The sequence below is a fragment of the Tachyglossus aculeatus genome, chromosome 2, assembly GCF_015852505.1.
Source record: "Tachyglossus aculeatus isolate mTacAcu1 chromosome 2, mTacAcu1.pri, whole genome shotgun sequence".
Taxonomy (NCBI): Eukaryota; Metazoa; Chordata; class Mammalia; order Monotremata; family Tachyglossidae; genus Tachyglossus; species Tachyglossus aculeatus.
In genome coordinates, this window is record NC_052067.1 from 78,227,148 (window position 1) to 78,254,601 (window position 27,454).

The 27,454-nt window shown below is 42.2% G+C and overlaps 1 protein-coding gene across 1 annotated transcript in view; it reads right to left on the minus strand.

The window, feature by feature from the left end:
- Positions 1–22,254: 22,254 nt before the first annotated feature.
- The window catches only part of HECA (hdc homolog, cell cycle regulator), a 64,633-nt gene continuing 59,433 nt past the window's right edge, over positions 22,255–27,454 (minus strand). The window contains exon 5 of the mRNA XM_038762402.1: positions 22,255–22,435. Coding sequence (XP_038618330.1) covers positions 22,271–22,435 — 165 coding nt within the window. The 3' untranslated portion in view covers positions 22,255–22,270. The remainder of the gene's footprint in view (positions 22,436–27,454) is intronic.

The following is a 27,454-nucleotide window of genomic DNA, read 5'->3' on the forward strand; positions in this document are numbered from 1 at the left end:
GTCTTAATCCCTATTTTCCAGATGAGGTAACTGAGGCCCAGAGAAGTGAAGTGACTTGCCCAAGTTCACACAACAGACAAGTGGCAGAGTCGGGATTCAGACACCCAGGCTCACGCTCCATGCATTAAGCTATGCTGCTCTGCTTCCACTATGTGTCTTCTCCTCACCTTCCTTCTGGCTCCAGCTGGAAAATGAATAATTTGACTGGCATTTGAAAACCGCTTGTTTATTCGAAGTCCCGAGCACAGTTATGACTGAGGGTGGCAGAAAAACAGTGCTGGTCCTTATTCTTCCCTTACACCCAGCCAGCACAGGTATGGTGTTAAGCATTATGGCCTACAAAAACAAAGCCCTGGGAGTCAGAGGACCTGGGTTCTAATCCCTGCTCTGGACTTGCTGGCTGTGTGACCTTGAGCAAATCACCAAACTTCTCTGTGCTTCAGTTTCTTCATCTGTAAACTAGGGATTAAATACCCATTCTTCCTCCAACTTGGACCAAGAGTCCCTTGTGAGACAGGGACTCTGTCCAACCTGATTATCCTGTATCTAACCTAGTGCTTAGTAGAGTGCTTCACATATCGTAACCATTTAATAAATGCTACAATTATTGTTATCATCATTATACTTCCTGACCCCTCACCCCCTATACAATATAAGGGAATTTGATAAAGAAAAGAACTGGATGTCAGATGTGAAGCAATGCTTTCATTCTTCCTGTATTGAGATTCTGGAGATAATACGAGTTTTTCCACAGGATGGAAAAACTTATGCTTTAAATTATGCTTAGAAAAAAATGGGGAGAGGGTAAAAAAGCACTTCTGTAATAGGAACAATAAAGCAGGAGGAAATCTGGTGAATTTGAATTAGATATTCTTCCTACTATTGTGAATTTGGTTTAATGTTAAAAACGGGCAGGTTTCAACCAGCTCCATTTTATTTGCAGTCTGCTAAGTAACATTACTTCACTTTTCATCAGAGAGGAAAAAAATTAAGCGCAAAGAAAAAAAGAGATGCAATGTGCATTTTGCTTTTACAAATATCGCTGCCCCTTTGAAGTTCAAGAATCCATTTAAACGGGGGGTTAAGCATTAGAGCTAGAAATTTTACAAAGGGATCTGATGCTCATCTTTCCAGTGTTAGGGGTTCGGATTAGGAGGGCAGGTGGGAGGAAAAGCCCCCATCCAAGCCTCTCCATCCACACACAGCCTCCATTTCCAGGCTGGCCCTGTTTGGCTGGGACAGGAAGTGGCTACGTCTGCATCGCTATTTCCTGCCACCACCACCCCTGCCCCCACCAGTTCTGAAGAAACGGAACACACCCTGAGAGAATCATCTAGGGACATTTCTCTCGCTTACTTCCTCTCCCTCCACATCTCAGGCCAAACACCTTTTTGGAGTTGTGTACCAATTTTCAAGAAGGGCACAAGTGAAGCAGCATGGTGTAGTGGTTAGAGCACAGGCCCGGGCGTCAGAAGGTCGTGGGTTCTAATCCTGGCTCTGCCACTTGTCTGCTGTGTGACCTTGGACGAGTCACTTCATTTCTCTGTGCTTCAGTTACCTCACCTGTAAAATGGGGATTGAGACTGTGAGCCCTAAGTGAGGCAGGATCTATGTCAAACCTGATTTGTTTGTATCCACCCCAGCACTTAGTACAGTGCCTGGCACATAGTAAGTGCTTAACAAATACCATAATTATTATTATTATTACTATGTAGCGGGAACAAATACCATAGTTATTATTATTATTACTGTGCAGCAGGATGGCCGTATTGTGAAGTGTACAGGAGGAAGACACTCTCTTTCTTCTTCCTAACAAGGCCTAGAGAAAAGAGCACAGGATTTGGAGACAGGAGATCCAGGTTCTAGTCCCAGCTCCACCAATTTCCTGCTGTGCAACCTTGGCTTAAGTCACTTAACCTCTCTGGGACTTAGTATTTTCCATAAAATAGGAATAAAATATCTCCCTCTAGTCTGTGAGTCCCTGTTGGGCCGGATCTCATTATCTTCTATCTACCCCAGTGCTTAGCACAGTGCCAGGAACATAGTAAGCATTTAATAAATGTCATCATTATTAACCCCACATTGCAGTGGTAAGATGCCAAGAGTGTCTTTTCACTTCTTCAGTCAGAGGCAATGAGTTTCAATGATCCCTAAAAATGGTGAGAGCCTAAACACATTACAACTGTATACATAGAATTTTTTGAGTTTTCTAAACAGTAGCAATCGATGGCATTTATTGAGTGCTGATTGTGTGCAGAGCACTGTACAAAGCACTTAGGAAAGTACAATATAATACAGTGAGTAGACCCATTCCCTGCCCACAGGAGTTTACAATCTAGAGGGGGATCCTATACTCTAAGCATTGCTATGTGACTCTCCCACTCTAAATAAATAGTACCGTCCCCTGAAATAGAAAAGCTAATGTACAGGAGTTACTAATGTGAGGCTGGGAAGTGAGGACTCCCAGGTTCAAACGAGGCAGTTATCAGGCCAACAGTAAATCTTATAATAACTACTTTGAAAGTTTTCAACTCTAGGTCCAAAATTCCCCACATAATGGGGAAGTCACTCTTCACTTGCCAATTAAAAACGCCATCCATCAGTCTAAATATGAAACACTCCTAATCTGCTCTAGACTAATAAACTCATTATGGGCATGTACCGTGTCTGCTAATTCTATTGTATTATACTGTCCCAAGTACTTAGTACAGTGCTCTGAACATAGTAAGCTCTCAGTAAATACCACTGATTGATTGAATGATTGATTGCTGGTTTCCAGCTTGGACTGGATGTCGTGACAATTTCTTAAATATCCCATTTCTGTTAGAAAGCAAGAACAGGATCAGACAGGACCTGGTAAGCTCTTTTCCAGAGGAGGGAAAATAAATAACTATTCCTTTGCTACACTTAGGAATGCCCCTTTCCTAGAATAGGTTATATCAGGCTGCAAAGCGATTCTGGGCAAAGACTCATCTCCCAAATAGTTTTCAGGAAGAGACAAGTCAGCAGGTCTGTATTCACCGTGCCACTCCCCTTACAACGCTTGGGAGAAACCAAAAAGATGCTTTGTCAAAAGCCCCAGGTTTTCCAGCATGAACATTTTACAAGTCAAAGGCCAAAATACTGCTTTTTATATAGTTCTTGAAGTTGGGATTATGCCCATTCCCTGTTTTCTATTACAAAACATTCCTTCTTCTTTTAATGTACACCCATCTTCTTTCTAGGTGGGATTGAAAGATGATGAAAGGGCTGCATTAGAACACTGGAACCAGGGTTAAGAAAATGGAGCAAATTTTACCTTTCAGACTAACCCTGACCCCAAATCCTAGAATTAAAGAGGTCTCTCTACCTGTAAATACATGGTGTACATACGGCCTACATAGCTCAAGGGTTTTCAACATCAGAGATTTAAATAAACAAATATTTTATTAAGAGTCACTGCACATGGTATTATACTAATGCCTCCCTAAGAACAGCTAGGTGGGATAAGACCATAACTGGACCCAAATTATGTGCTGTGTTGGCATAAAAGTTGCATTTCTGACATTAGCCTTAAACCACCTGAGTGTCTCACACCCCTCTTCGTGTTTGTATTGGCCTAGCAAGTGAATTACTGCAACATTTCACAACAGCTCAGTGGAGAATGGAACCACTACACAAAACACTTTGTTCCCAAATATGGGCCTCAGTGTTTTAACCCAATTATTCCAAATTCAGGTCCTGCATTTTAAAGTAATTGTGTTAGGATTCGGACATGGAAATAGTGAGGAAAGGATGGATGTAGGAAGAAGTTATAGAGGACACAAAGGGAAGATATGGCCCAGTGGAAAGAGCACAGGACTGGGAGTCACTTACTGGGAGTCAAGCGCTGAATACAGTGCTTTGCACACATAAGCACTCAAAAAATGTGATTTTATGAATTGAATTAACTTGACTGCTGTGTGACCTTGAGCAAATCATTCAACTTCTATGGTCGCCGGTTTTCTAGTTTGTAAAATGGGGATCAAATATAGGCTCTCCATTAGGCCGTAAGCCTCATGTGGGACAGAGACTGTGCCTTTCCTTGAGAGGTCCTTGTTCTGAGTCTGGAATTCATGACCCTCCTCTAGACTGTAAGCTTGCTGTGGGCAGGGAATATGTCTGTCACATTGTTATATCGTACTCTCCCAAGTGTTTAGTACACTGCTCTGTGCACAGTAAGCACTCGATAAATATGATTGACTGACTGATCTGATTATTTTGTATCTACCCCGGAGCTTAGTATGGTACACATAATAAGTCCTTACCAAATATTACAATTACTATTACTATTAAATTAGTATATATTTTCAGTGGACCATGGGGCCACTGGACATATGACTTGAACCTGCTGCAAAATAATAGCAGTGAGATACTTTCAATGAGCCTGGAACTTCTCAAGGAGAATCGATCTATCAACCATATTTATTGAACTCTTACTGTGTGTAAATCACTGTACTAGGTGCTTGGGAGAGTACAATACAACCATATAACAGGCACAATCCCAGCCCACGATGAGCTAACAGTCTAAAAGATGTTCATGAGTACCAGCCTCAGAACAAGGACCTCTCAAGGAAAGGGTTCCTGCTTATCATCATCATTATCATCCTCATTATCATCATTATCATATCATCATTATTATTATCATTATATGATCATTACTGTTATTACCATCATTATCATCATTATTATTATCATTGCATTTGTTAAGCACTTGCCTTGTGTCAAGCACTGTTCTAAGCATAGGGCATATACAATTTAATCAAGTCAGACACAGTCCCTCTCCCAAATGGAACTAACAGTCTAGTATAGGAGAACAGGGATCAAATTCCCATTTCCTCAGTCACATGGGAGGGAGTACTTTTTTTAAAAAATGCTATTAGTTAAGTGCTACATGCCAGGCACGAACTAAACACTGGGGTATATACAAGCTAATCAGGTTGGACAGTTTGTGTCCCACATGGGGCTCACAGTTTTCCCCATTTTACAGAGGAGGAAATAGGCACAGAGGAGTGACGTGGCTCATCTAAGGTCACACAGCAAACAAGTGGTGGAGAGATAGGACAACTAGGACTGGACAGTGTCTGTGAAGCCAAAGATAATGCTTCCAAGAGAAAGGGGTGGTTCACAGTGCCTAAGGCACCTGAGAGGTCGAGGAAGATTAGGATGGAGTTAATAGTTAAAAAACCAAGATCAGTCTTGACGTTTTAACTCTGTATGTAGGACTTCTACATTTGTATCCATAGCTTTTTGATTGAAAAGAGGATGTTCCCAAAGAAAAATTATCCTGGGCTATGTTTTAAGAAGGCTTAGAAGAGATTGTTGATTCATTTAACTACCTCAGGAGGAAATTAAGGTTCAATAATTTTAACAGTTGATTGCAGTTTATGCTCTATCCCCATTCACGGAGGTAAATTCCCCAGAATCCTCCAGTTATAGGAAGTGACATTAACTTAATTTGAACTCAGCATTTACCTTGATATTTCATAGTAAAGCACTCTCAGATGTCGATATAATAAGCACTCTATCATTTTATCATCACATGCAGGTGGTTGCTTAATAAATACTATTTGATGTCAGTAGGTGCTGCAGGTTTATGGAGCCCTGTGTGCCACTGCCCACTAGGGAAAATTTAAATGGTGAATTAAGGCTTATAAAATAATTTTACTGTCTACTAATATTCCAAATTCTGTACAGATCTCCCTCCTAGCTCATTTATTAAGCCCCAGGACAAGCTCAACATATACCACCATCCTCCCAGAGTCTCTTAAGGTTCTTTTCTCCAAATTAATTAATCCTGACAACATGTATCAGTTGTTAAGTGTTAACACATCATTACTCGGTCTCCAAAATTGAAATGACTTCCCTGAAAGCTCAGAAGCAATTAGGCTTGTCGGGGGTACATTTTTTTTTTAACACCCTCACACCTGAAGACTCAGACTCCTAAGAATAGAAGTAGCATTTGATCTTCTTCTAGGGAGGGCACATTTACCAGCAACAGATATAAAGTAATTCAATTATTCATTCATTCATTCATTCATTCAATCAGTCATATTTACTGACTGCTTACTGTGTGCAGGGCACTGTACTAAGCACTTGGAAAGTACAATACAAGACTAAAGAGAGACCATCCCTGCCCACAACAGGCTTACAGTCTAGAGGGGGTGGGGGAGACAGACATCAAAACAGGTAAACAGGCTTCAATATAAATAAATAGAATTATGGATATATACATATATACATAAGTGCTGTGGGGCAGGGAGATGGGGGGAAGAGCAACAGGAGCAAGCCGAGTTGACGTGGAAGGGAAGGGGAGCTGAGGAAAAAGGGGCTTAGTCTGAGAAGGCTTCTTGGAGGAGGTGCTCCTTCAGTAGGGCTTTGAAGAGAAAAGAATGATTGTATGGTGGATTTAAGGAAGGAGGGCGTTCCAGGCCAGAGGTAGGTCGTGGGTCAGAAGTCAGCGGTGGGACAGGCAAGAATGAGGCCCAGTGAGGAGGTTAGAAGCACCAGAGGAGTGGAGTGTAAGGGCTGGGATGTAGAAGGAGAGAAGGGAGGTGAGGTAAGAAGGGGCAAAGTGATGGAGAGCTTTGAAGCCAATAGCGAGGAGTTTTTATTTGATACAGAAGTTGATAGGCAACCACTGGAGATTTTTGATGGGGGGTGGGGGGGTAACATGCTCAGACATTTCTGTTGAAATATAGTCTGGGGAGCAGAGTGAAGTATGGGCTAAAGTGGGGGAGAGTCAGGAGGTTGGGAGGTCAGAAAGGAGGCTGATGCATTAATTCAGTCAGGATATGATGAGAGATTGTACCAAGGGAGCAGTCTGGATGGAGAGGCAAGGGCAGATCTTGGCGATGTTGAGAAGGTTTGGATGGAGAGGAAAGGGCAGATCTTGGCGATGTTGAGAAGGATGACACCAAGGTTATGGACTTGTGAGACAGGAAGGATAGTTGTGCATTCCACAGTGACGGGAAAGTTCAGGAGAGGACACGTTTGGGGAGGGAAGATAAGGAGCTCTGTCTTGGACATGTTGAGTTTGAGGTGGTGGGAGGACATCCAAGTAGAGATGTCCTGAAGGCAGGAGGAGATGCAAGCCTGGAGGGAGGGGGAGAGAACAGGGGAGGAGATGTAGATTTGGGTATCATCTGCATAGAGATGATAGTTGAAGCCGTGGGAGTGAATGAGTTCACCAAGGGAGTGAGTATAGATGGAGAACAGAAGGGGACCAAGAACTGGATGGGAGGGGGAGGAGGAGCCCGTGAAGGAGACTGACAATGAACGGCCAGAGAGATAAGATGATAATTAATAATTAATAATAAGAGATAACTAATTTTATGAATGGCCAGAGAGATAAGATGATAATTAATAATTAATAAGAAATAATTAATTTTCTCCCCACCCACAAGCTTGATTTACTGGTGAATCACACTGAAAGGGTTCCAAAAAAATTACAGAATATACCATAATCAACGAAGTTTTCTTTTCTGAACTGCACATCTCCCCCAAGAGGTCTTCCCTGACTAGGCCCTCATTTCCTCTTCAACTACTTCTTTTTGTATCACTCTTGCACTTGGATTTGCTCCATTTATTTATCCCTCCCTCAGCCCCGCAGCACTTGTGTGGTTCAGTGGAAAGAGCCTGGGCTTGGGAGTCAGAGGTCATGGGTTCTAATCCCAGCTCCGCCGCGTGTCAGCTATGTGACTTTGGGCAAGTCACTTAACTTCTCTGTGCTTCAGTAACATCTGTAAAATGGGGATTAAGACTGTGAGCCCCACGTGGGACAACCTGATCACCTTGCATCCACCCAGCGCTTAGAACAGTGCTTTGCATACAGTAAGCACTTAAAAAATGCCATTATTGTTATTATTATTATCATATCCAAAATTTATTTTTATATTAATATCTGTCTTCCCCTCTAGACTGTAAACCTATTGTGGGCAGGGAACGTATCTACCAATTCTCTAATACTGCACTCTCCCAAATGCTTAGTACAGTGCTCTGCAAACAGTAAGTGTTCAATAAATATAAATGATTGATTGATTGCCCTCTTCAACTCTTTTCCCTTTCTCCCATCATTGTGGTTCTGGAGTGTCTCTTCCATGCCTCTAGCACTCCAAGTTCTGGCCCCTGATGACAAGTAATATCACCTTTCTGGAGAAATCACACTGAGGCTGCATTTGGTCCATGACTCCTGATTCCAGGACTGGTTCCAACCCAACTACTGTTGCAAAGGCAGAAACCAAACCAAAGCAAAGCACAGCTCACAATAGACTGATTTAGACATCTGACCTTGAAGCACAGAGTTGCAAAATGAAGTATGGGACTTAAAGGCCTTAGATGATTGATACAACACGCAAGATAGATTCTGGTTGTGAAGACACAGAACAAATCTTTGAATATTACAAAATAATTATAGTATTTTTGAATGTGACCAACTCAAAGTTCTTCATATGCAACTGAGAAAAATTAAAGTGAAAAGATGAATCTCGTGCCAGTTCTTTCTCAATAAACAGACTGTCAGACATTTACAATTACCAAATTAACTGTCAAGCATGACAAAATTATTTTGAACTCCCAAAGATTTGAATTCTTAATATCTACTAAATTTAGAAATTCGAACACTTTGGAGTGTACTTCAAGTTACTTTGAAGTAACTGAATAGATACTCTCCAAACTTTCCATAGTCACAAAATACATTTATGGATTAAGATAGATGAGGAAAAGTTAGATTTAAGAGAAAGTAAGAAAGGTTTTGGGTCATATTGAAATAGATCAGTTTGTTCTTTTCTTTGTAATGTCTGCTGTGTTGTACACTATCATAAAACTTGGGAACTGTATATTCTATATTAAACATCTTGTATACATGATATGTTCCAGAAAACCACAGTGTCAAAAGAGAACAAAAAGTGGGTATTCATCCTAAATTGGATAACCATTAGAATTTCATTTTCTAGATTTTCAAAATTTTCATTTTTTTAAATATTGTACTAAGCACTAAGGTAGGTACAAGAGAATCAGATTGGACAAAGTGCATGTTCCACATGGGGCTCACAGCCTTAATCCTCATTTTATTATTATTAAAATAATAATGATTATAGCTATTATTATTATGGCATTTGCTAAGCGCTTACTATGTGCCAGGCACTGTACAAAGCTCTGGAGTAGATACAAGCAAATCCAGTTGGACACAGTCCCTGTCCCACGTGGGACTCACGGTCTCAATCCCAATTTTACAGATGAGGTAACTGATGTAGAGAGAAGTGAACTGACTAGCCCAAAGTCACAGCAGATATGGGCCAGAGAGTCAGAAGGACCTGGGTTCTAATTCTGACTCCACTGCTTGCCTGCTGCATGACCTGGGGCAAACTATTTAACTTCTCTGTGTCTCAATTATCTCTGCAAAATGGGGATTAAGACTGTGAGTCCCATATAGAGAAGCAGTGTGGCTTAGTGGAAAGAGCACTGGGAGTCAGAGGATGTGGGTTCTAATACCACTCTGCCACTTGTCTGCTGTGTGACCTTGGGCAAGCCATTTAACTTCTCTGTGCCTCAGTTACCTCATCTGTAAAATGGGGATTGAAAGTGTGACCCCCAGGTGGGACAACCTGATTACCCTGTGTCCACCCCAGCGCTTAGAACAAAATGCTTCTACTTCCTTGAGTTTCAGATACTGTATGTGTACATTATTATTATTATTATTAACAAATCCAGGAAAACTAGAATCTTAGTTGCAAAAATTCAAATTTGCTTTCATCAAAGCATTCTTTCAGTGTTGTTAGTTCTTATTCAAAACGTAGTCACTGCATGTCAAATACTTTGAAATAACTTTTACTAATGGAACCCCACCCCCCTCAATGAGAGTGCAATTCTAAGGAAAATTATCTAATCTGTATATGATCCCTCTCATTAGGGAATCTCTTAACCTACCATAATAATGAAATCAGCTCTGAGCCAGAAATGGCAACTTCTTTCAAAGCAGAAATCAGTCAATCATATTTATTGAGTGCTTACTGTGTGCAGAGCACTGTACTAAGTGCTTGGGAGAGTAAAATATAACAATATAACACACTCCCTGTTCACAAGCTTACAGACTAGAGGGGGAATAGGATTGTTTGAGCAAAAGAGGAAAAAATAACAATGCCCAACCGATAAAAGGAAGAGTACAATAGTATCTTTAATTTTTAAAAGACATGTGGGTCACTTTGGTAAAGAGTCAAGACCAGCCTAGATATTTTCAGATAAACAAGCTAGCTACTACTTGGGGCTAAGAGGTATTTTTAACACAGTCAGGATGTGGTACTGGAATAACCACCCTAACTTAGACACTTTGGAAAATGCTTTAATTCTTTAAAGGCACCACTCAGGCTATTGTAAATACTTAACAAATGGCTCACAGAATGCCTCAAAAAGACCTAGTGCATCACATATCTTGGCTGTCCCAACAAGCTGGGAAGCTTGTGCTTAATAAAAAAAACCCAGTGAATGTTTGGCTCTTCAGAATTACAAAGAAAATCAAACTTGCTTATTCTGCAGGTCTGCACACTTGTAGCAACAGAGAAAATCACACACTGCTACCGTTACTTCTTTTTTTGTGGTTTGAAAACAGTAATTTATTGCACTGAAGTCAAGCATGTTTAGCTCATTCTTGTAGCAAAGTCTTCAACTGAAAGAGCCAATCAACCATGTGTCCCTGATGGGTATCTGTTTCTATTACACAGTATCCAGGGGATTTACATGGGTAATTTCCCAATGAAGTAGGAGATAAGATTTCATGTTCTGGGCTAGTTTAGAGAGAAGCTAAAGCAGTGTGGGAAAAACTGATAATGCTTTGATCAAAATATAACCTAGCCTCCTATGATGAGTGATATCACATGGCCCTGGGGAAAGAGCATAGGCTTGGGAGTCAGAGAACCTGGGTTCAAATACAAGCTTCACTACTTGCCTGCTGGATGACCTTAGGTAAGTCACTTGGCTTCTCTGTGACTGTTTCTTTGTCTTAAAAATGGGGGCTCAATTCCTGTTCTCTCTCCTACTTAGACTGTGGGCCATGTGTGAATCAAGGACTGTGTCTGACCTGATTATTCTTTATCTACCCCAGTGCTTAGGACAGTGCTTGGTAGAGCAAGCATGAACAGTATAAAATAATAATTATACTACTACCATTCTTACTCTGATTATTATTATTGTTATTAACTAATGGCATTACCTGCATTTTATCCCAGTGACAAGACTCAATCCTCCATATTCCTGACCATTTCTTCCACACTATTACCTCCCTTCTTATCTTCAAATCAAGTCTTCATTCCTCAGGCATCAGTTCTCCCCTTGATGGCTCAGTATTCCCTAGAACTATGAGATACAAGGGAATCAGTGAACAAGTTCCCAAAAGTTCAGTATGTTTATGTATGAGAACATTCAACACTGAATAAATAATAAATAATAAAAATTGAACTTCAAGCAAAACCAGGTTCATGCTCAGTTGCCAGAAAGTTTCGAAACTGTTTCAAATGGTGGAATCTAAAATCCATGGAAAAAAATACCTAAAGAAAATTAAAATGGATTTTGAATGCAGTGAAGTGAAAATATCATCTTGCTCACCAAAACTCTTCTCCTTTCAAGACCTCAAAACACATCCTAGAGAAGTAGCATGGCATAGTGAAAAGAGCACGAGCTTGGGAGTCAGAGGACGTGGGTTCTAGTCCCTGCTCCATCACCTATGGCTATGTGACCTTGGGTAAGCCATTTAACTTCTCTGTGCCTCAGTTACCTTATCTGTACAATGGGGGATTAAGACTGTGAGCCTCACGTGGGTCAAACTGATTACCTTGTATCTACCCCAGCATTTAGAGCAGTCCTTGGCACGTAGTAAGCGCTTAACAAATACCATAATTATTAATTATTATTATTCTATATACCTTTGCTTTTTGTAGTCTGGGAAGTTTTCTTGGAGGAGATGTGCCTTCAACAAGGCTTTGAAGGTGGGGAGAGTAATTGTCTCGTGGATTTGAGGAGGGAAGGCATTCCAGGCCAGAGGCTGGATGTGGGCCAGGGGTTGGCTGCAAGACAGGCAAGATCGGGGCACAGTGAGAAGGTTAGCACTAGAAGAGCAAAGTATGTGGGCTGGGTTGTAGAAGGAGAGTAACGAGGTGAGGTAGGAGGGAGCAAGGTGATGGAGTGCTTTAAAGCCAATGGAGAAGAGTTTTTGTTTGATACAGAAGTGGATGTGCAACCACTGGAAATTTTTGAGGAGGGGGGTGACATGTCCTGAACGTTTTTGTAGAAAGATGATCTGGGAAGCAGAGTGAAATACGAACTGGAGTGGGGAAGAGACTGGAGGTTGGGAGGTCAGCAAGAAGGCTAATGTAGTAATCTAGGCAGGATAGGATGAGTGATTGTATTAATGTGGTAGCAGTTTGGGTGGAGAGGAAAGGGCAGATTTTAGCTATGTTGTGAAGGTAGGATTTACAGGATTTGGTGATGGATTAAATATGTGGGTTGAATGAGAGAGAGGAGTTAAGGTTAATGCCAAAGTTATAGGCCTGTGAGATGGGAAGGATGGTGTTACCATCTACAGTGTTGGGAAAGTCCAGGAGAGGACAAGGTTTGGGTGGGAAGATAAGGAGCTCTGTTTTGGACATGTTAAATTTGAGGTGATGGGAGGACATTCAAATAGAGAAACAGCTTGGTTTAATGGAAAGAGCACAGGCTTGTAAGTCAGAGATCATGGGTTCTAATCCTGGCTCTGCCACTTGTCAGCTGTGTGACTTTGTGCAAGTCACTTAACTTCTCTGTGACTCAGTTACCTCATCTGTAAAATAGGGATTAAGACTGTGAGCCCCACCTGGGACAACCTAAAAATCTTTTATCTCCCCCAGTGCTTAGAACAGTACTTGGCACATAGTAAGCACTTAAGTACCATCATTATTATTATTATTATTATCATTAAACAGAGATGTCTTGAAAGCAGGAGGAGATGCGAGCCTGGAGCGAGGGAGAGAGGTCAGGGTAGGAGATGCAGATTTGGGTATCATCTGTGTAGAGATGGTAGTTGAAGCCATGGGAGTGAATGAGTTCTCCAAGGGTGTGAGTGTAGATGGAGAATAGAAGGGGACTGAGAACTAAACCTTGAGGGACCCCCAAAATTAGGCATTGGGAGGCAGAGGAGGAGCCAGTGAAAGAGACTGAGAATGAACGGCCAGAGAGTTGAGAACTGTGGTATGCATTAAGTACTTAATAAATGCTAAGTACTAGAGAAGATAGAGAATGATCAGATCAGACACAGTCCTTGTCCCAAACGGGGCTCAGTTTAAGCAGGAGGGAGAACAGGTACTGAATCTCTATTTTACAGATAACTGAGGCAAAGAGAAGTGACTTGCCCATACCTACAGCCCCTGCCTGCTATTCCAGACATTTAATTTCCTCCTCAAATCCCCTGTCCCTCCACATCCCATAATCTCTTTCCCCTAGTGACCTGACCACATAACAAATCTGAAACCATCAGATACCATCATTATTATTATCAGGTGTGATCTCCTTAAAATCTCCCTAGCTCCTTTCCAATCCCCGTCCCCTCCTCCACACTTTTCGGCTCTCCCTATATTCCCTGCAGTAACTCAAGAAGAAATCTCACCTCCTCTTTAAATCTATCCTCTCCACTTGTGCTTCTGGCCCCATCCCAGAGATGTGAGAAGCAGCATGGCTCAGTGGAAAGAGCACGGGCTTGGGAGTCAGAGGTCGTGGGTTCTAATCCTGTCTCTGCCACTTGTCTGCTGTGTGACTTTGGGCAAGTCATTTAACTTCTCTGTGCCTGTTACCTCATCTGTAAAATGGGGATTAAGACTGTGAGCCCCACTTGGGACAACCTGATAACCTTGTTTCTATCCCAGCGCTTAGAACAATGCTTGGCACATAGTAAGCACTTAACAAATACCATCATTATTATTGTTATTATTATCCCTTCACACCTTTTTAAAACTCGCCCCCTCTTCCCTCCTCGACTGCCATCTGTAACTGTTCACTTCCCAACAGCATATTCCCCACTATTTTCAAAAATGCTGACATATCCCCATCCTAAAAAAACTCTCCCTTGACCTCCCAGCTCCCTCCAGTTTTCACACCATCCCCTCCTACCATTTCTCTCCAAACTTCTTGAGAGTTATTTACACCAGCTGACTCCACTTCCTCTCTCCAGTTGTCTCCTTGAACCCCTCCAATTTGGCTTCTTCCTTCTTTCTTCACAGAGTCCTTTCTAAGGTAACCAATGGCCTTCTTCTCCCCAAATCTGATGGCCTCTACTCTATCCTAATCCTCCTGGACCTCTCAGCTGCCTTCGACAATGTACACCATTTCCTTCTTGAAATTTTATCCAATCTTGGCTTCGCTGACCATCCTCTCTTGGTTCTCCTATCTCCCTGATTGCTCCTTCTCAATTTCTTTTGCTGCCTCTTCCTCTGCCTCCCAACCTCTGACAGTAGGGGTCCCTCAAGGCTCAGTTCTAGATCCCCTTCTTTTCTATATCTACAGCCACTCTCTTAGAAAACTCATTTACTCCTATGGCTTCAGCTACCATCTCTATGCAGATGATTCCCAAATCTACATCTCCATCCCTATCCTCTCTTCTTCCCTACAATCCCGCATTTCCTCCTGCCTTCAGGACACCTCTACCTGGATATCCCTTCATTACCTCAAACTAAACGTGTCCAAAACTAAACTCATCTTCCCACCCAAACTCTGTTCTTCCCTTGTATTTCCCATCACTAAAGACAACACCTTTATCCTCCCTATCTCACTAGACCGGATCCTTGGCGTTGTCCTCAACTCATCTCTCTCATTCCACCCACATATTCAATGTCACCAAATCCTGTCAGTTCTACCTTCACAACACTGCTAAAATCCACGCTTTCCTCTCCAGCCCAACTGCTACGGCAACTGTAATGTCACCAAACCTACCCGTCTCGCCTTTACAACATCACCAAGATCCACCCTTTCCTCTCCATCCAAACTTCTACCACGTTAGTACAATCACTCATCCTATCCCGACTGGATTACTGCCTCAGCCTCCTTTCTGACCTCCCAACCTCCTGCCTCCCCCCACTTTAGCCCACACTTTACTCTGCTGCCCAGATTATCTTTCTACACAAATGTTCAGGGCATGTCACCCGCCCCCACCCCCCACCCCAAATCTCCAGTGGTTGCCTATCAACCTCCGTATAAAACAAAAACTCCTCACTATTGGCTTCAAAGCTCTCCATCACCTTGCCCCTTCTTACCTCACCTCCCTTCTTTCTTTCTCCAACCCAGCCCACATACTCCACTCCTCTGGTGCTAACCTTGTCACTGTGCCTTGATCTCACCTGTCTTGCCACCAATCCCTGGCCCATGTCCTACCTCTGGCCTGGAACGCCTTCCCTCCTCAAATCCGCCAATCATACTTCCCCCTTTCAAAGCCCTACTGAAGATGCACCTCCTCCAAGAGGCCTTCCCAAACTAAGCCTCCTTTTCCTGAGCTCGTCCTCTCACCCGCATCCCCTCGACGCACTCCCTTTGCTTTCCTCCCTCTCCCCACTTCACATCATTTATGCATATATGTATATATCTATAATTATATTACTTTTATATATATGCCTGTTTACTTTTTTTGATGTCTGCCTCCCCACTTCTAGTCTGTAAGCCTGTTGTGGGCAGGGATTGTCTCTATTGCTGAATTGTACTTTCCAAGCACTCAGTGCAGTGCTCTGCACACAGTAAGCGCTCAATAAATACGACTGAATGAGTGAATGAATGAATGCTACCACACAGATATAAGCACTTACCTTATCCCACCTTAACTACTGCACCTGCCTCCTCACTGACCTCCAGGCCTCCTGTCTCTCCCCACTTCAGTCCACACTTCACTCTGTTGCAGGTATCATTTTTCTGAAAAAAGTTCAGCCCACGTCTCCCCACTCCTCAAGAACTTCCAATGGCTGCCTATCCATTTCTGCATCAAACAGAAGCTCTTTACCATTGGCCTTAGAGCAATCAACTCACCCCATCCTACCTCACCTCACTATTCTGTTGGAACAGCCCGGCCCACACATTCCACTTATTCACTGTGCCTTGATCTAGTCTATCCCAATGTCAACCCCTTTCCCAAATACTCCCCCTAGCCTGGAACTCCTCCCCTCTCCATATACAGTAGACCACCACTCTCCCCACCTTCAAAGCATTAAGGTCACACTTCACCTCCTCCAAGAGGCCTTCCCCAATTAAGCCCTCTTTTCCCACACTCACTCTCCCTTCTACATTGTCTATGCATTTGGATCTGTGACCTTTGGGCATTTGATATTCACCCCATTCTCAACCCACAACAGTCTGTACATATCTTTAAATTAGATTTTATAAATTATTTATGTATATTAATATCTGTTTCCCACTTTAAACTGTAAGTTCATTATGGGCAGGGAACATGTCTACTAATTGTTGTATTGTACTTTCCCAAATGCTTAGTAGTGTTCTATAAATAGCAAGCACTCAATAAATACCATTGATTGACTGTCCAAGATCGCACAGATTAATGAGGTAGAACAGGGTAGAACCTAAGTCTTCTGACTTACAGGACCGTGCTCTTTCCGATCAATCTACCCTGCTTCCTCAAGATACCATGTATATTGTATCTTTACACTTACCTCTTCCTATTTTCAACAATATTGGTAACATTTCCAGTCTTTTTATAATATAAATATAATATATAAATAATCCACATTATAATATAAATAATCCACATTAATATTGTATACTTAGAAATGTTTGTGAAATGTCCAAAGGTTCCCCTGTGGGTTGTACTTGGTTTATAGCCTCAATTTGGGAACCTTGAACTAGGGTTTCTCAAAAACAGGACCTCTACAACCACAACTGCAAATTTTGTATAAAACCTTCTGGGAGTCAGAAGGTCATGGGTTCTGATTGTGGCTCTGCCACTTGTCTGCTGGGTGACCTTGTTCAAGTCACTTCCCTTCTCTCAGTGGAAAGAGCCCGGGCTTGGGAGTCAGAGGTCATGGGTTCTAATCCCAGCTCTGCCGCTTGTCAGCTGTGTGACTATGGGCAAGTCACTTAACTTCTCTGTGTCTCAGTTACCTCGTCTGTTAAATGGGGATTAAGATTGTGAGCCCCACCTGGAACAACCTGATCACCTTGTATCCACCCCAGCCCTTAGAACAGTGCTTTGCACATAGTAAGCACTTAAATGCCATCATTATTATTACTATTCTCTGTGCCTCCTTATCTCATTGGTAAAATGGGTAATGAAACTGTGATCCCCTTGTGAGACGGGGACTTTGTCCAACCTGATTTGTTTGTGTCCACCCCAGGGCTTAGTACAGTGCTTGGCACACAGTAAGTGTTTAACAAATACCACAATTACCATTATTATTACTTCAAGGATTTCATCAGTGGAATTGGTCACTCATCAGTGAAAACAACTTTAGTGGTCTACCTCATTTGAATGTCATGACAAAAGCATCTCTTCTTGGCTCTGCACAACTTTCAAATGGTACCTTTCTGAAAGCACAACTGAGATCTTAAGAAAACTCAAAAACATTTTACTATAAACACTTTCCTAAATCTTATGGCAAATTTTCGTTTAAAAAGGAAGTGACATCACAGGGTTAGTTTTCTGTGATTTTATTACTTTTTGGTACAGACAGATCACATACAAAATTCCTCTAACACCACACACAAATGATACCATAATCAAATATTTCAGTTTCATCAACATTCATTTGCTATATACATTGTCTTCCCTCTGCAAAAGTGCAATCCAAGACATCTTGACAAGAAACCTTTACTGACAATATCTTTTTGAGCTGGTTTTAGTGATGTTCGTCCACTACAATTATCTTTTATAACATTAAAGTCCGCAGCATGTGAAAGTCAACTTGGTAGAGGATATCCACAAAGTAAAAATACCACTTTCTCCACACCCATCCCTTCCCATTCCCCTGCCCCCACTTCCAATTAACCTTATTGAAGGAACTGTTTTTTGTAGTCACTACTCAAACCAAGGAATGTTAAATTTGTCATTATCAGTCTAAGAACAGTAAAACTGGTCATTTTCAAATCTTGTCTTTCCTGGATGTGATAAAAAAAAAACTTCAGGCAGGTCCTCTTAGTGGCTATCAAATTTCATGAGTAGTATTACATTTATAAAACATACTATTTTGTCAGGATCAAGTAATTTGTAAACCATTTTAGAGCATTCAGTTTAAAAAAATATCCTCTGGAAAATGGATTTTTCTTGAGATGGCTTGAAAACGAAAGGAAGTTATTTTTTTCTTAATGTCCTTGTGAGTCTCTCCCATTGACAACATGGCACAAATTCTACCCTAGGATACGAGCACAAAATTCTACTGCTTACAGGGTAAACTAGGGTAGGGGAAAGCAGAACTTGGCTCACAGAGGGAAAGGGACACACACCAAAAATGATCTTTCCATGTACAGTACTATGGTTTGTTAAAGCAGAGAGTTTGAATTGCCCATAATGTAACTTCAAAAAACTGAAATGAAACGTAAGAATAATTAGGGCATTTATTAAGTGCTTATTAGGTGTTAAACACTGGAGTAGGTATAAAGTTATCAGATCAGAAATAGTTCCTGTCCCTCAAAGTGCTTACAATCTGTCTTTCCCAAGTGCTTGGTACAGTGCTTTGCACACAGTAAGCGCTCAATAAATACGATTGAATGAATGAATGAATGTCTTATCCTCATTCTACATTTGAGGAAACTAAGGCCCAGAGAGCTTAAGTGATTTGCCCAAGGTCCCACAGCAAACGAGTGAAAGAGCTGGTACTAAAACCCAGACACGTCTTCTGACACTCAGTGCTCTTTCCCCTAAGCCAGTTTTCATCGTTACTTAGCAATGTTAAGTAACACAAAAATAAATGTTGAAGTACGCTAGCAATGCCATCTTGAAGTGATTAATCCCACTGAAGAAAGAGATGTTTCAGGATGTCACCCTGACATCTTCTAAAGGAAAAGAAATAAAATCTCCAGGGTAGGTATCAATGGCTTTTACTTCAGCCTCTGACAAGAGTACTTCGAAGACAACAGTGTGGGTGTCAAGCACAGACACCCAAACCTACAAGCAGCAGCAATGGCAGCAAGATCGCAGTTCCTGCAGGGAGCTGAGATCGTGATGTAGCTACGGCTCCCAAGTTTTATCTCTTCTCTTGCCCCATCTGCCCAAACAGAGCCAAAGAGCACTGGTGTGGGGTACCCAGGGCTGCTTTTTGGGTTTCAGGAGTCGTGACCTGAACCCAGTTCTCTGGTATGTGAAATGTGGCACGTACTTCTCCCTGTCTAGACTGTTCTCCCCTGCTAGACTGTATGTTCGTTGTGGGCAGGGAATGTGTCTGCTTATTATTGTATTATACTCTCCCAAGCACTTAGCATAGTGCTTTGCACACAGTAAGCACTCGATAAGTACGATTGGCTGACTGACCTCAAACATTTCACTGGCCTTTTGACCTAGTCCATCGCAACACTGTGGAATAATGGCCCCATGTGGGACAGGGACTGTATCCAATGTGATTATCTTGTTTCTACCTCAGTACTTAGCATAAAAATAAGATCTTAGTAAATGCCAAAATTATTATTATTATTATTATTATGGTCATGTTCTTTCACAGATCCCTGCTTTACAGTAATTGATGTCCTGTACACACACAACAAAAATGTACCTTCAGTAGGTGCTGGCCCAGTTCTCAAGATATTGACAAAAGGAGAAAGGACTTAATGGCATTTTACTTTGGAAGGGAAAGGGGAGGAAAGAACTGAACCTGTCTATTTATTACAAGACACTATTGACCCCGTTCTACTTTAGTCTCCAAAGCAGAAGAATTTTGGCAATACCTAGATCCCTGTAAATCAAACGATCGCTTCAAGTTTGAAACCAAATGACGGTGTACAGTTTTATCCCTTCATACAACAAGGCACCAACACATCCAGATTTCATCTTAAAAATAAAGATGAAAAGGAGATCATTTTCTTTCAAAGTAAAACCTTGTTATATCATTTTTCAAGGGATCAAGAAAAGTAAAAACTAAGAGGAAAAAATGTTAAATGCCAGAGGCCCGATGACTTGTGGGGTTTTGAGAAGAACATTAAAAATTGAATGCCATTCACAAGAAAACGTGTTAAGTACAGAAGCAATTTAAGCACGTTTCACTGTACACACTTTACTAGAGTAAGAAAAATGAGTTGCAAATTGATTTTACTATTCACATTAACTTCAGAAACAAAGTCCAAATGGTACTCTCAAGACAGAAGTTCGTCTGAGGTTAATGTTTGGGCATATAATGGGTTCATCACTGGAACACTGAGTGCAAATTCTCAGGGTTTGTTTCCTCTATATACCTCTTCCAGTTGTTAAAAATTGACAGATAATAGAGCTGTGTTTCTCCTCTCACAAATTTCTCTAGCACTTTGCCCTGCTGTGGCATGTTTTCAGACCACCAAAAATCAAACTGGAGGCAACAGTTCAGACTTAGAAGCACACAAAGTGAGAGGAAAAGGACATTATTCAATGCTGTGATCCTCAAATGCTGGAGTCTCTAAATACGTCATGGAGTGTATCTCTAACTCATTGGCAGTCACGCCCAAACACTTCTGAAAGCAAAAAGGAACCGGGTTTCTCTGAGAATAGAAAAGCAGTAGAAATTATTGTTCAGGAATAAAGTGTACTTGCCGCAATATAACATGCATCTATCAAACATTTTGTTTTATGCATTCTCTTGGAATGTTCCACTATAACCAACTATGGTCAAGCCTGCAAATTTGTAATTCCCAATTCACCTTAATTTGAAAAACCACGATTTAGTTCTATACTTACGTTTTAGGGCCATTCTTTGAAATCTGCTTCTCGAAATCTAAGGTTTTATTTTAGTCAAATTCTTGAGTGGAAGTATATCATGGAAGAGATTACAATCCACTTGAAAACCAGACTTAAAACTGTCTTAGCGATAAGCACTTTCTAGGAAATCTACTAGTGGCAATGGTTTTTTCTACCAATAATTGCCCAAAGGATGAGGCTTTGATTGTGAATTCTGTGTGGGATAGGGACTAAGTACAGTCAGGTCATCTTGTGTCTGCCACTGTACTTAGCACTACAAAATTATAAAAGGTCAAATTGGTACGTTTTCTCTTGCCCTACCCTTTCAAGAAAACCAGTCCTTCCCACAAAGTCAAACACTATGTTTTCAGCAGCATTTGGAAGGCAACTGGAGGGAATGGCTGGATCCAAAAGTCTATCGATTCTTAGATTATTGTAGCTCTGAAGTTAAACAAGTGTATCACTCCATTCCAAAATTGTTAGAAACAACTTACCTGACAGCTAAATTACAATAGCAATGAAATGGTACTCCAACAATATCCACCTCCAAATGATCCGTCAGTGAGGGTAACTTTCATGTCAATGTATACTGCAGAACACTACGCCAAGATACAGACTAATACACAAAACGCCTCTCCTGGCACGGATTTACATTCACTTGTCACATAGTTTAGTTTTCTCAAATCCCAGGCTAAACTTGAGCATGAAGCTGAAACCATTTCCTGTTTGAATGGAGTTGGCCTCCCTACCCGAAAAGGTAGCTGAACTCCACCAGGCTTCCAGTCTATGCACTTACATGTTTCCTTCCTTGCCTCCCGGCCTTCTTAACTTAAAGCTATTTCAAAGCACAGGTCCTCATTCCATGGGGGCAGGCCAGGATGATGGCCCCCCTCCCTCAGTTTTCTGAGCTGGACACCTAGGTTTGCTCATCTCAAATCTCTGACAAGACCTCAGAGTTCCCATCAGGACTAAAAAGAACCAAAATGCTGGCTTTCTGATCTATCTGCTCTCTGAAGGCCTTCCAGTCTCCACCCCCTACTAAAATCCCTGCTCCCATTTTTTGTCCCCATGCTTAAATTTAAAAGTTGGCACCTCTGTTTCAAAGACCATTAAAGATGGTTTTTCCCTCCCCCAAACTCACGTGATACACACCAGGGCCCAGGACTAGGCAGCCTGGCCTTGGCCCTGGACTAAGACCTGGTGGGTGTGGAGGAGAGGTTAGGAGTGCTGGGGGGGCAGGGAGTGTCAGCCCCAGATTTAGTAACATATACAAGAAATCTGTTCTTTAAATTACAAAAGAAATTAATGTCACAGAAGTTTCCTATAAAAGATATGTAATAAAGTAGTAATACCCATAAAACAACTAATACTAAAGCAAAGTTTTTGTCAATAAGCCTCCAGAACTTTAAAAGAAGAAAATGGCTTCACAAAGTGGTAGTCTAGGTTCCCACAGTGTGGGCACTGCTGGACATTGCTGTACTCTGAGAAATACTGCATTCCAATCCGCACGTCGATTACTGGTTTTCCACAGTGCTTACAGTTCAGTCGAGCCTGCGGGAAAAGAGGAAAGACACCTTTGAGATATCGCTTCATCTTCTTCCTACAAATCCATAAATATAAAGTTGGACCATCCTCTACTACAATAATGCCAGAAAGGTGTTGGTTAACAGGAACACCTGTGCTTGCATCAGCAAAGAAAAGTAGCCATTGGTATGAAGTGCCTTATTGCAAAGCATAGTATAAAGTTGTTTTGCTTTTTAAATCCATCAATCGTATTTACTGAGTGCTTACTGTATGCAGGGCACTGTACTAAGCACCTTGGGAGAGTATGACATAACCATATAGCAAGATACAATCCCAGCCTACAAGGATCTTACAGTTTTTATGATACCTGTTAAGTGGTTACTATGTGTCAAACACTGTCGTAAATGCTGGGGTAAGTACAAGTTGATTAAGTTGAACACAGTCTCTGTCCCACATGAGGCCTATAGTCTAAGTAGGAGGGAGAATAGCACGGCCTAGTATATAGAATGCGGACCTGGCTTCACCACTTGTATGCTCTGTGATCTTGTTGGGCCAGTCACTTCACTTCTCTGTGCCTCAGTTCCCTCATCTGTAAAATGGGGATGAAGACTGTGAGCCCCCCGTGGGACAACCTGATCACCTTGTAACCTCCAGCACTTAAAACAGTGCTTTGCACATGGTGGGCGCTTAATAAATGCCATCATTATTATTATTATTAGAACCCAGGTCCTACTGAGTCCCACACTCGGGCTCTATACACTAGGCCACGCTGCTTCCCCTTGGAACAAATACCCAGACACGGAGACAAAGTCCAGATAGATAGAGACCCAGAGATTCAAAAACAGCCAGAAACCCCAACGAATAAAAAAAGAGTCCAGTGCAGAAGACCCTGAGGCCTAGAGGCATCAGGAGGCAGAATAATAATAATAATGATAATGGTGATGATGCTATTTATTAAGCACTTACTATGTGCCTTCCTCTCCTCCTCCCCATCCCCCCCACCCTGCCTCCTTCCCCTCCCCACAGCACCTGTATATATGTTTGTACAGATTTATCACTCTATTTTACTTGTACATATTTACTATTCTATTTATTTTGTTAATGATGTGCATTTAGCTTTAATTCTATTTGTTCTGATGACTTGACAGCTGTCCACATGTTTTATTTTGCCGTCTGTCTCCCCCTTCTAGACTGGGAGCCCGCTGTTGAGTAGGGACCATCTCTATATGTCGCCAACTTGTACTTCCCAAGCGCTTAGTACGGTGCTCTATGCACACAGTAAGCGCTCAATAAATACGACAATGAATGAATGAATGAAAGTCACAACTTCTCTGAGCCTCAGTTACCTCAACTGCAAAATGGAGATTAAGACTGTGAAATCCACGTAGGACATGGACTGTACCCAACCTGACTACCTTCTAGCTACCTCCGTACTTAGAACAATGCCTGGCAGACAGTCACCACTTAACAAATACCATTAACAAAAAAGAACAGGAGAACGGAGACAGAGAGAAGTTAAGTGACTCACCCAAGGTCACACAGCAAGCAACTGGCACAGTCAGGATTAGAACCCAAGGCCATGCTCTTTCTGCTGTGCCACACAGCTTCTAGGTCAAACCGATTGACATCGAGAGGTAGGAGGGAGTAAGGAGAGGGTTAGTTTGGGAGCCCTGATGAAGCGTAGCAAGAGGCTCCCATGGCTGGATCTCTTTTTAGCCCTCCTACTTCTCCTTCCCCAGATCTCTGGCCGTTCCTCCAACCAGCCGCCCCCAATGCAGCTGTTGACCCCTCAGCTCTTCCCCTCTGACCGCAGTACCCTAATTTAGAAGGCTCATTTGACTACATCCCAATCTTCAAAAGGTAAATAATTCAAGCGCTTAGTACAGTGCTTTGCACACAGTATGCACTCAATAAATGCAATTGAATGAAATATCATAGAAAGCTGATGATTGCCCAGGCAAACTGGGCTTGACAACTGAAATGGAGAATGAAAAATTTAACTACACGAAACCAAATTTAGCAAGCTCAGGGGCATGGGTGAAATGTTTTCTGGTGACCTGGACTCTGCTTTTTCTCCAATTAAACCCAACCAACTTCAGGCCAATCAGATTCTCAACTTTCCACTTGATTCTATGGCCCAAAAGAGACATTGGAAATATGAATCACTCAATTCTGCCAAGTCTTACATTGGCATTCTCTAAATACAGCTCTTTAAAATAGCATGTACCAAGTATTTACTATGTGCTAAGCACCGGGGTAGAGTCAAGATAATCAGATCAGCTTCTGGCACACAGGGGGTTCAAAATCTAAGAAGGAAGACAGATACCTTATGCCCATTTCATAAATGAGGGAACTGAAGCACAAAGAGATTATGTGGCTTACCTAAGGGTCACACAGCAGATAAGCACGGAGGCCTAGTGGAAAAAACACAGGCCTGGGTGTCAGATGGACCTGGGTTCTAATCCCGGCTCAATTCCTTATCTGCTGTGTGACCTTGAGCAGGCCACTTAAATTCTCTGTGCTTCAGTTACCTCATTTGTAAAATGGAATTAAGACAGTGAGCCCCAGATCTACACCTCTGAAGCAGTGTGTGGCTCAATGGAAAGAGCATGGGCTTTGGTGTCAGAGTTCATGGGTTCAAATCCCAGCTCTGCCAATTGTCAGCTGTGTGACTTTGGGCAAGTCACTTAACTTCTCTGTGCCTGTTACCTCATCTGTAAAATGGGGATTAAGACTGTGAACCCCGGGTGGGACATCCTGATCACCTTGTAAGCTCCCCAGCGCTTAGAACAGTGCTTTGCACGTAGTAAGCACTTAATAAATGCTGCTATTATTATTATTATTATTATTATTATTATTATTATTATTATTATTATTATTATTATTATCTCTCCCCCTGCTCTCTCCCCCTCCCTCCAGGCTTGCATCTCCTCCTGCCTTCAGGACATCTCCATCTGGATGTATGCCCGCCACCTAAAACTCAACATGTCCAAGACTGAACTCCTTGTCTTCCCTCCCAAACCCTGCCCTCTCCCTGACTTTCCCGTCACTGTTGATGGCACTACCATCTTTCCCGTCTCACAAGCCCACAACCTTGGTGTCATCCTCGACTCCGCTCTCTCATTCACCCCTCACATCCAAGCTGTCACCAAAACCTGCCGGTCTCAGCTCCACAACATTGCCAAGATCCGCCCTTTCCTCTCCATCCAAACCGCTACCCTGCTCGTTCAAGCTCTCATCCTATCCCGTCTGGACTACTGCATCAGCCTTCTCTCTGATCTCCCATCCTTGTGTCTCTCCCCACTTCAATCCATACTTCATGCTGCTGCCCGGATTGTCTTTGTCCAGAAACGCTCTGGGCATGTTACTCCCCTCCTCAAAAATCTCCAGTGGCTACCAATCAATCTGCGCATCAGGCAGAAACTCCGCACCCTGGGCTTCAAGGCTGTCCATCCCCTCGCCCCCTCCTACCTCACCTCCCTTCTCTCCTTCTACTGCCCAGCCCGCAACCTCCGCTCCTCCACCGCTAATCTCCTCACCGGGCCTCGTTCTCGCCTGTCCCGCCGTCGACCCCCGGCCCACGTCATCCCCCGGGCCTGGAATGCCCTCCCTCCAAACATCCGCCAAGCTAGCTCTCTTCCTCCCTTCAAGGCCCTACTGAGAGCTCACCTCCTCCAGGAGGCCTTCCCAGACTGAGCCCCCTCCTTCCTCTCCCCCTTGCCCCCCGGCCATCCTCCCGTCTTACCTTCTTCCCTTCCCCACAGCACCTGTATATATGTATATATGTTTGTACATATTTATTACTCTATTTATTTATTTTACTTGTACTTATCTATTGTATTTATTTTATTTTGTTAATACGTTTGGTCCCGTTCTCTGTCTCCCCCTTCTACACTGTGAGCCCACTGTTGGGTAGGGACTGTCTCTATATGTTGCCAACCTGTACTTCCCAAGCGCTTAGTACAGTGCTCTGCACACAGTAAGTGCTCAATAAATACGACTGACTGATTGATTGATGTGGGACATGATTACCTTGTATCTACCCCAGTGCTTAGTACAGTGTCTGCCACCTAATAAGTGCTTGGCGAATACTATTAAAAAAAAAAAGGAGTAACAAAACTGGGATTAGAACCAGATCTCCTGATTCCTAGTTCTATGTTCTTTCTACTAGGCCTTACTAGATAACTCTTCAGATACAGCTATACCTCTCATGGTGGAACACTGATAATAATCTGCATGCCAATGGCAAGAGCAGCATGATGTCGTAGAGAAGCATTGTGACCTAGTGGAAAGAGCATGGGCATCGGAGTCAGCAGTCCTAAATTCTTATCCTAGCTCCACCAGTAATCTTCTCTGTGACCTTGGGCAAGGCACTTAACTCGGGATTAAGACTGTGAACCCCATGTGGAACAATGGAGGGTGTTCAACCTGATTAGCTTCTATCTACCCCAGCGCTTAATACAGTGCCTGGCATATCAGTGCATAACAAATTCCATTTTTTTTTAAAAAAAGACATCCTAGACACGGAGTGACCTGTATAAATGACACTATGACCTGTATAAATTACCCAGAATTTGAAGTTGTTACATTTACAACTTCATTACATTTACCCTTTACATTTACCCTTTTATAGCCATGCCCCTCAGTGAAGTGAACTCATTTTTAGAAGTTTTTGTGCAAATCTTAAAAAAGAGCATCTCCTAAAGAATACAGCATGGGCCTAGGAGTCAGAAGGACCTGAGTTCTAATCCTGACTCCTTCACTTGTCTGTTGTGTGACACTGGGCAAATCATTTAACTTCTTTGTGCCTCAATTACCTCATCTGTAAAATGCAGATTAAGACTGTAAATCCTATATGGGACAGGGACTGTGTCCAAACTGATTAACTTGTATCTATCCCAGCACTTAATACAGTGCTTGTCACATATCAAACTCTTAAATAGTATTTCTAAAAAAGTGCTTAACTGAACAAAGGGCATAAACATTGCTGCTGAACATACCCTATTTGATAAAAGTCTTCTCAACATCCCATTATTATTATCAATG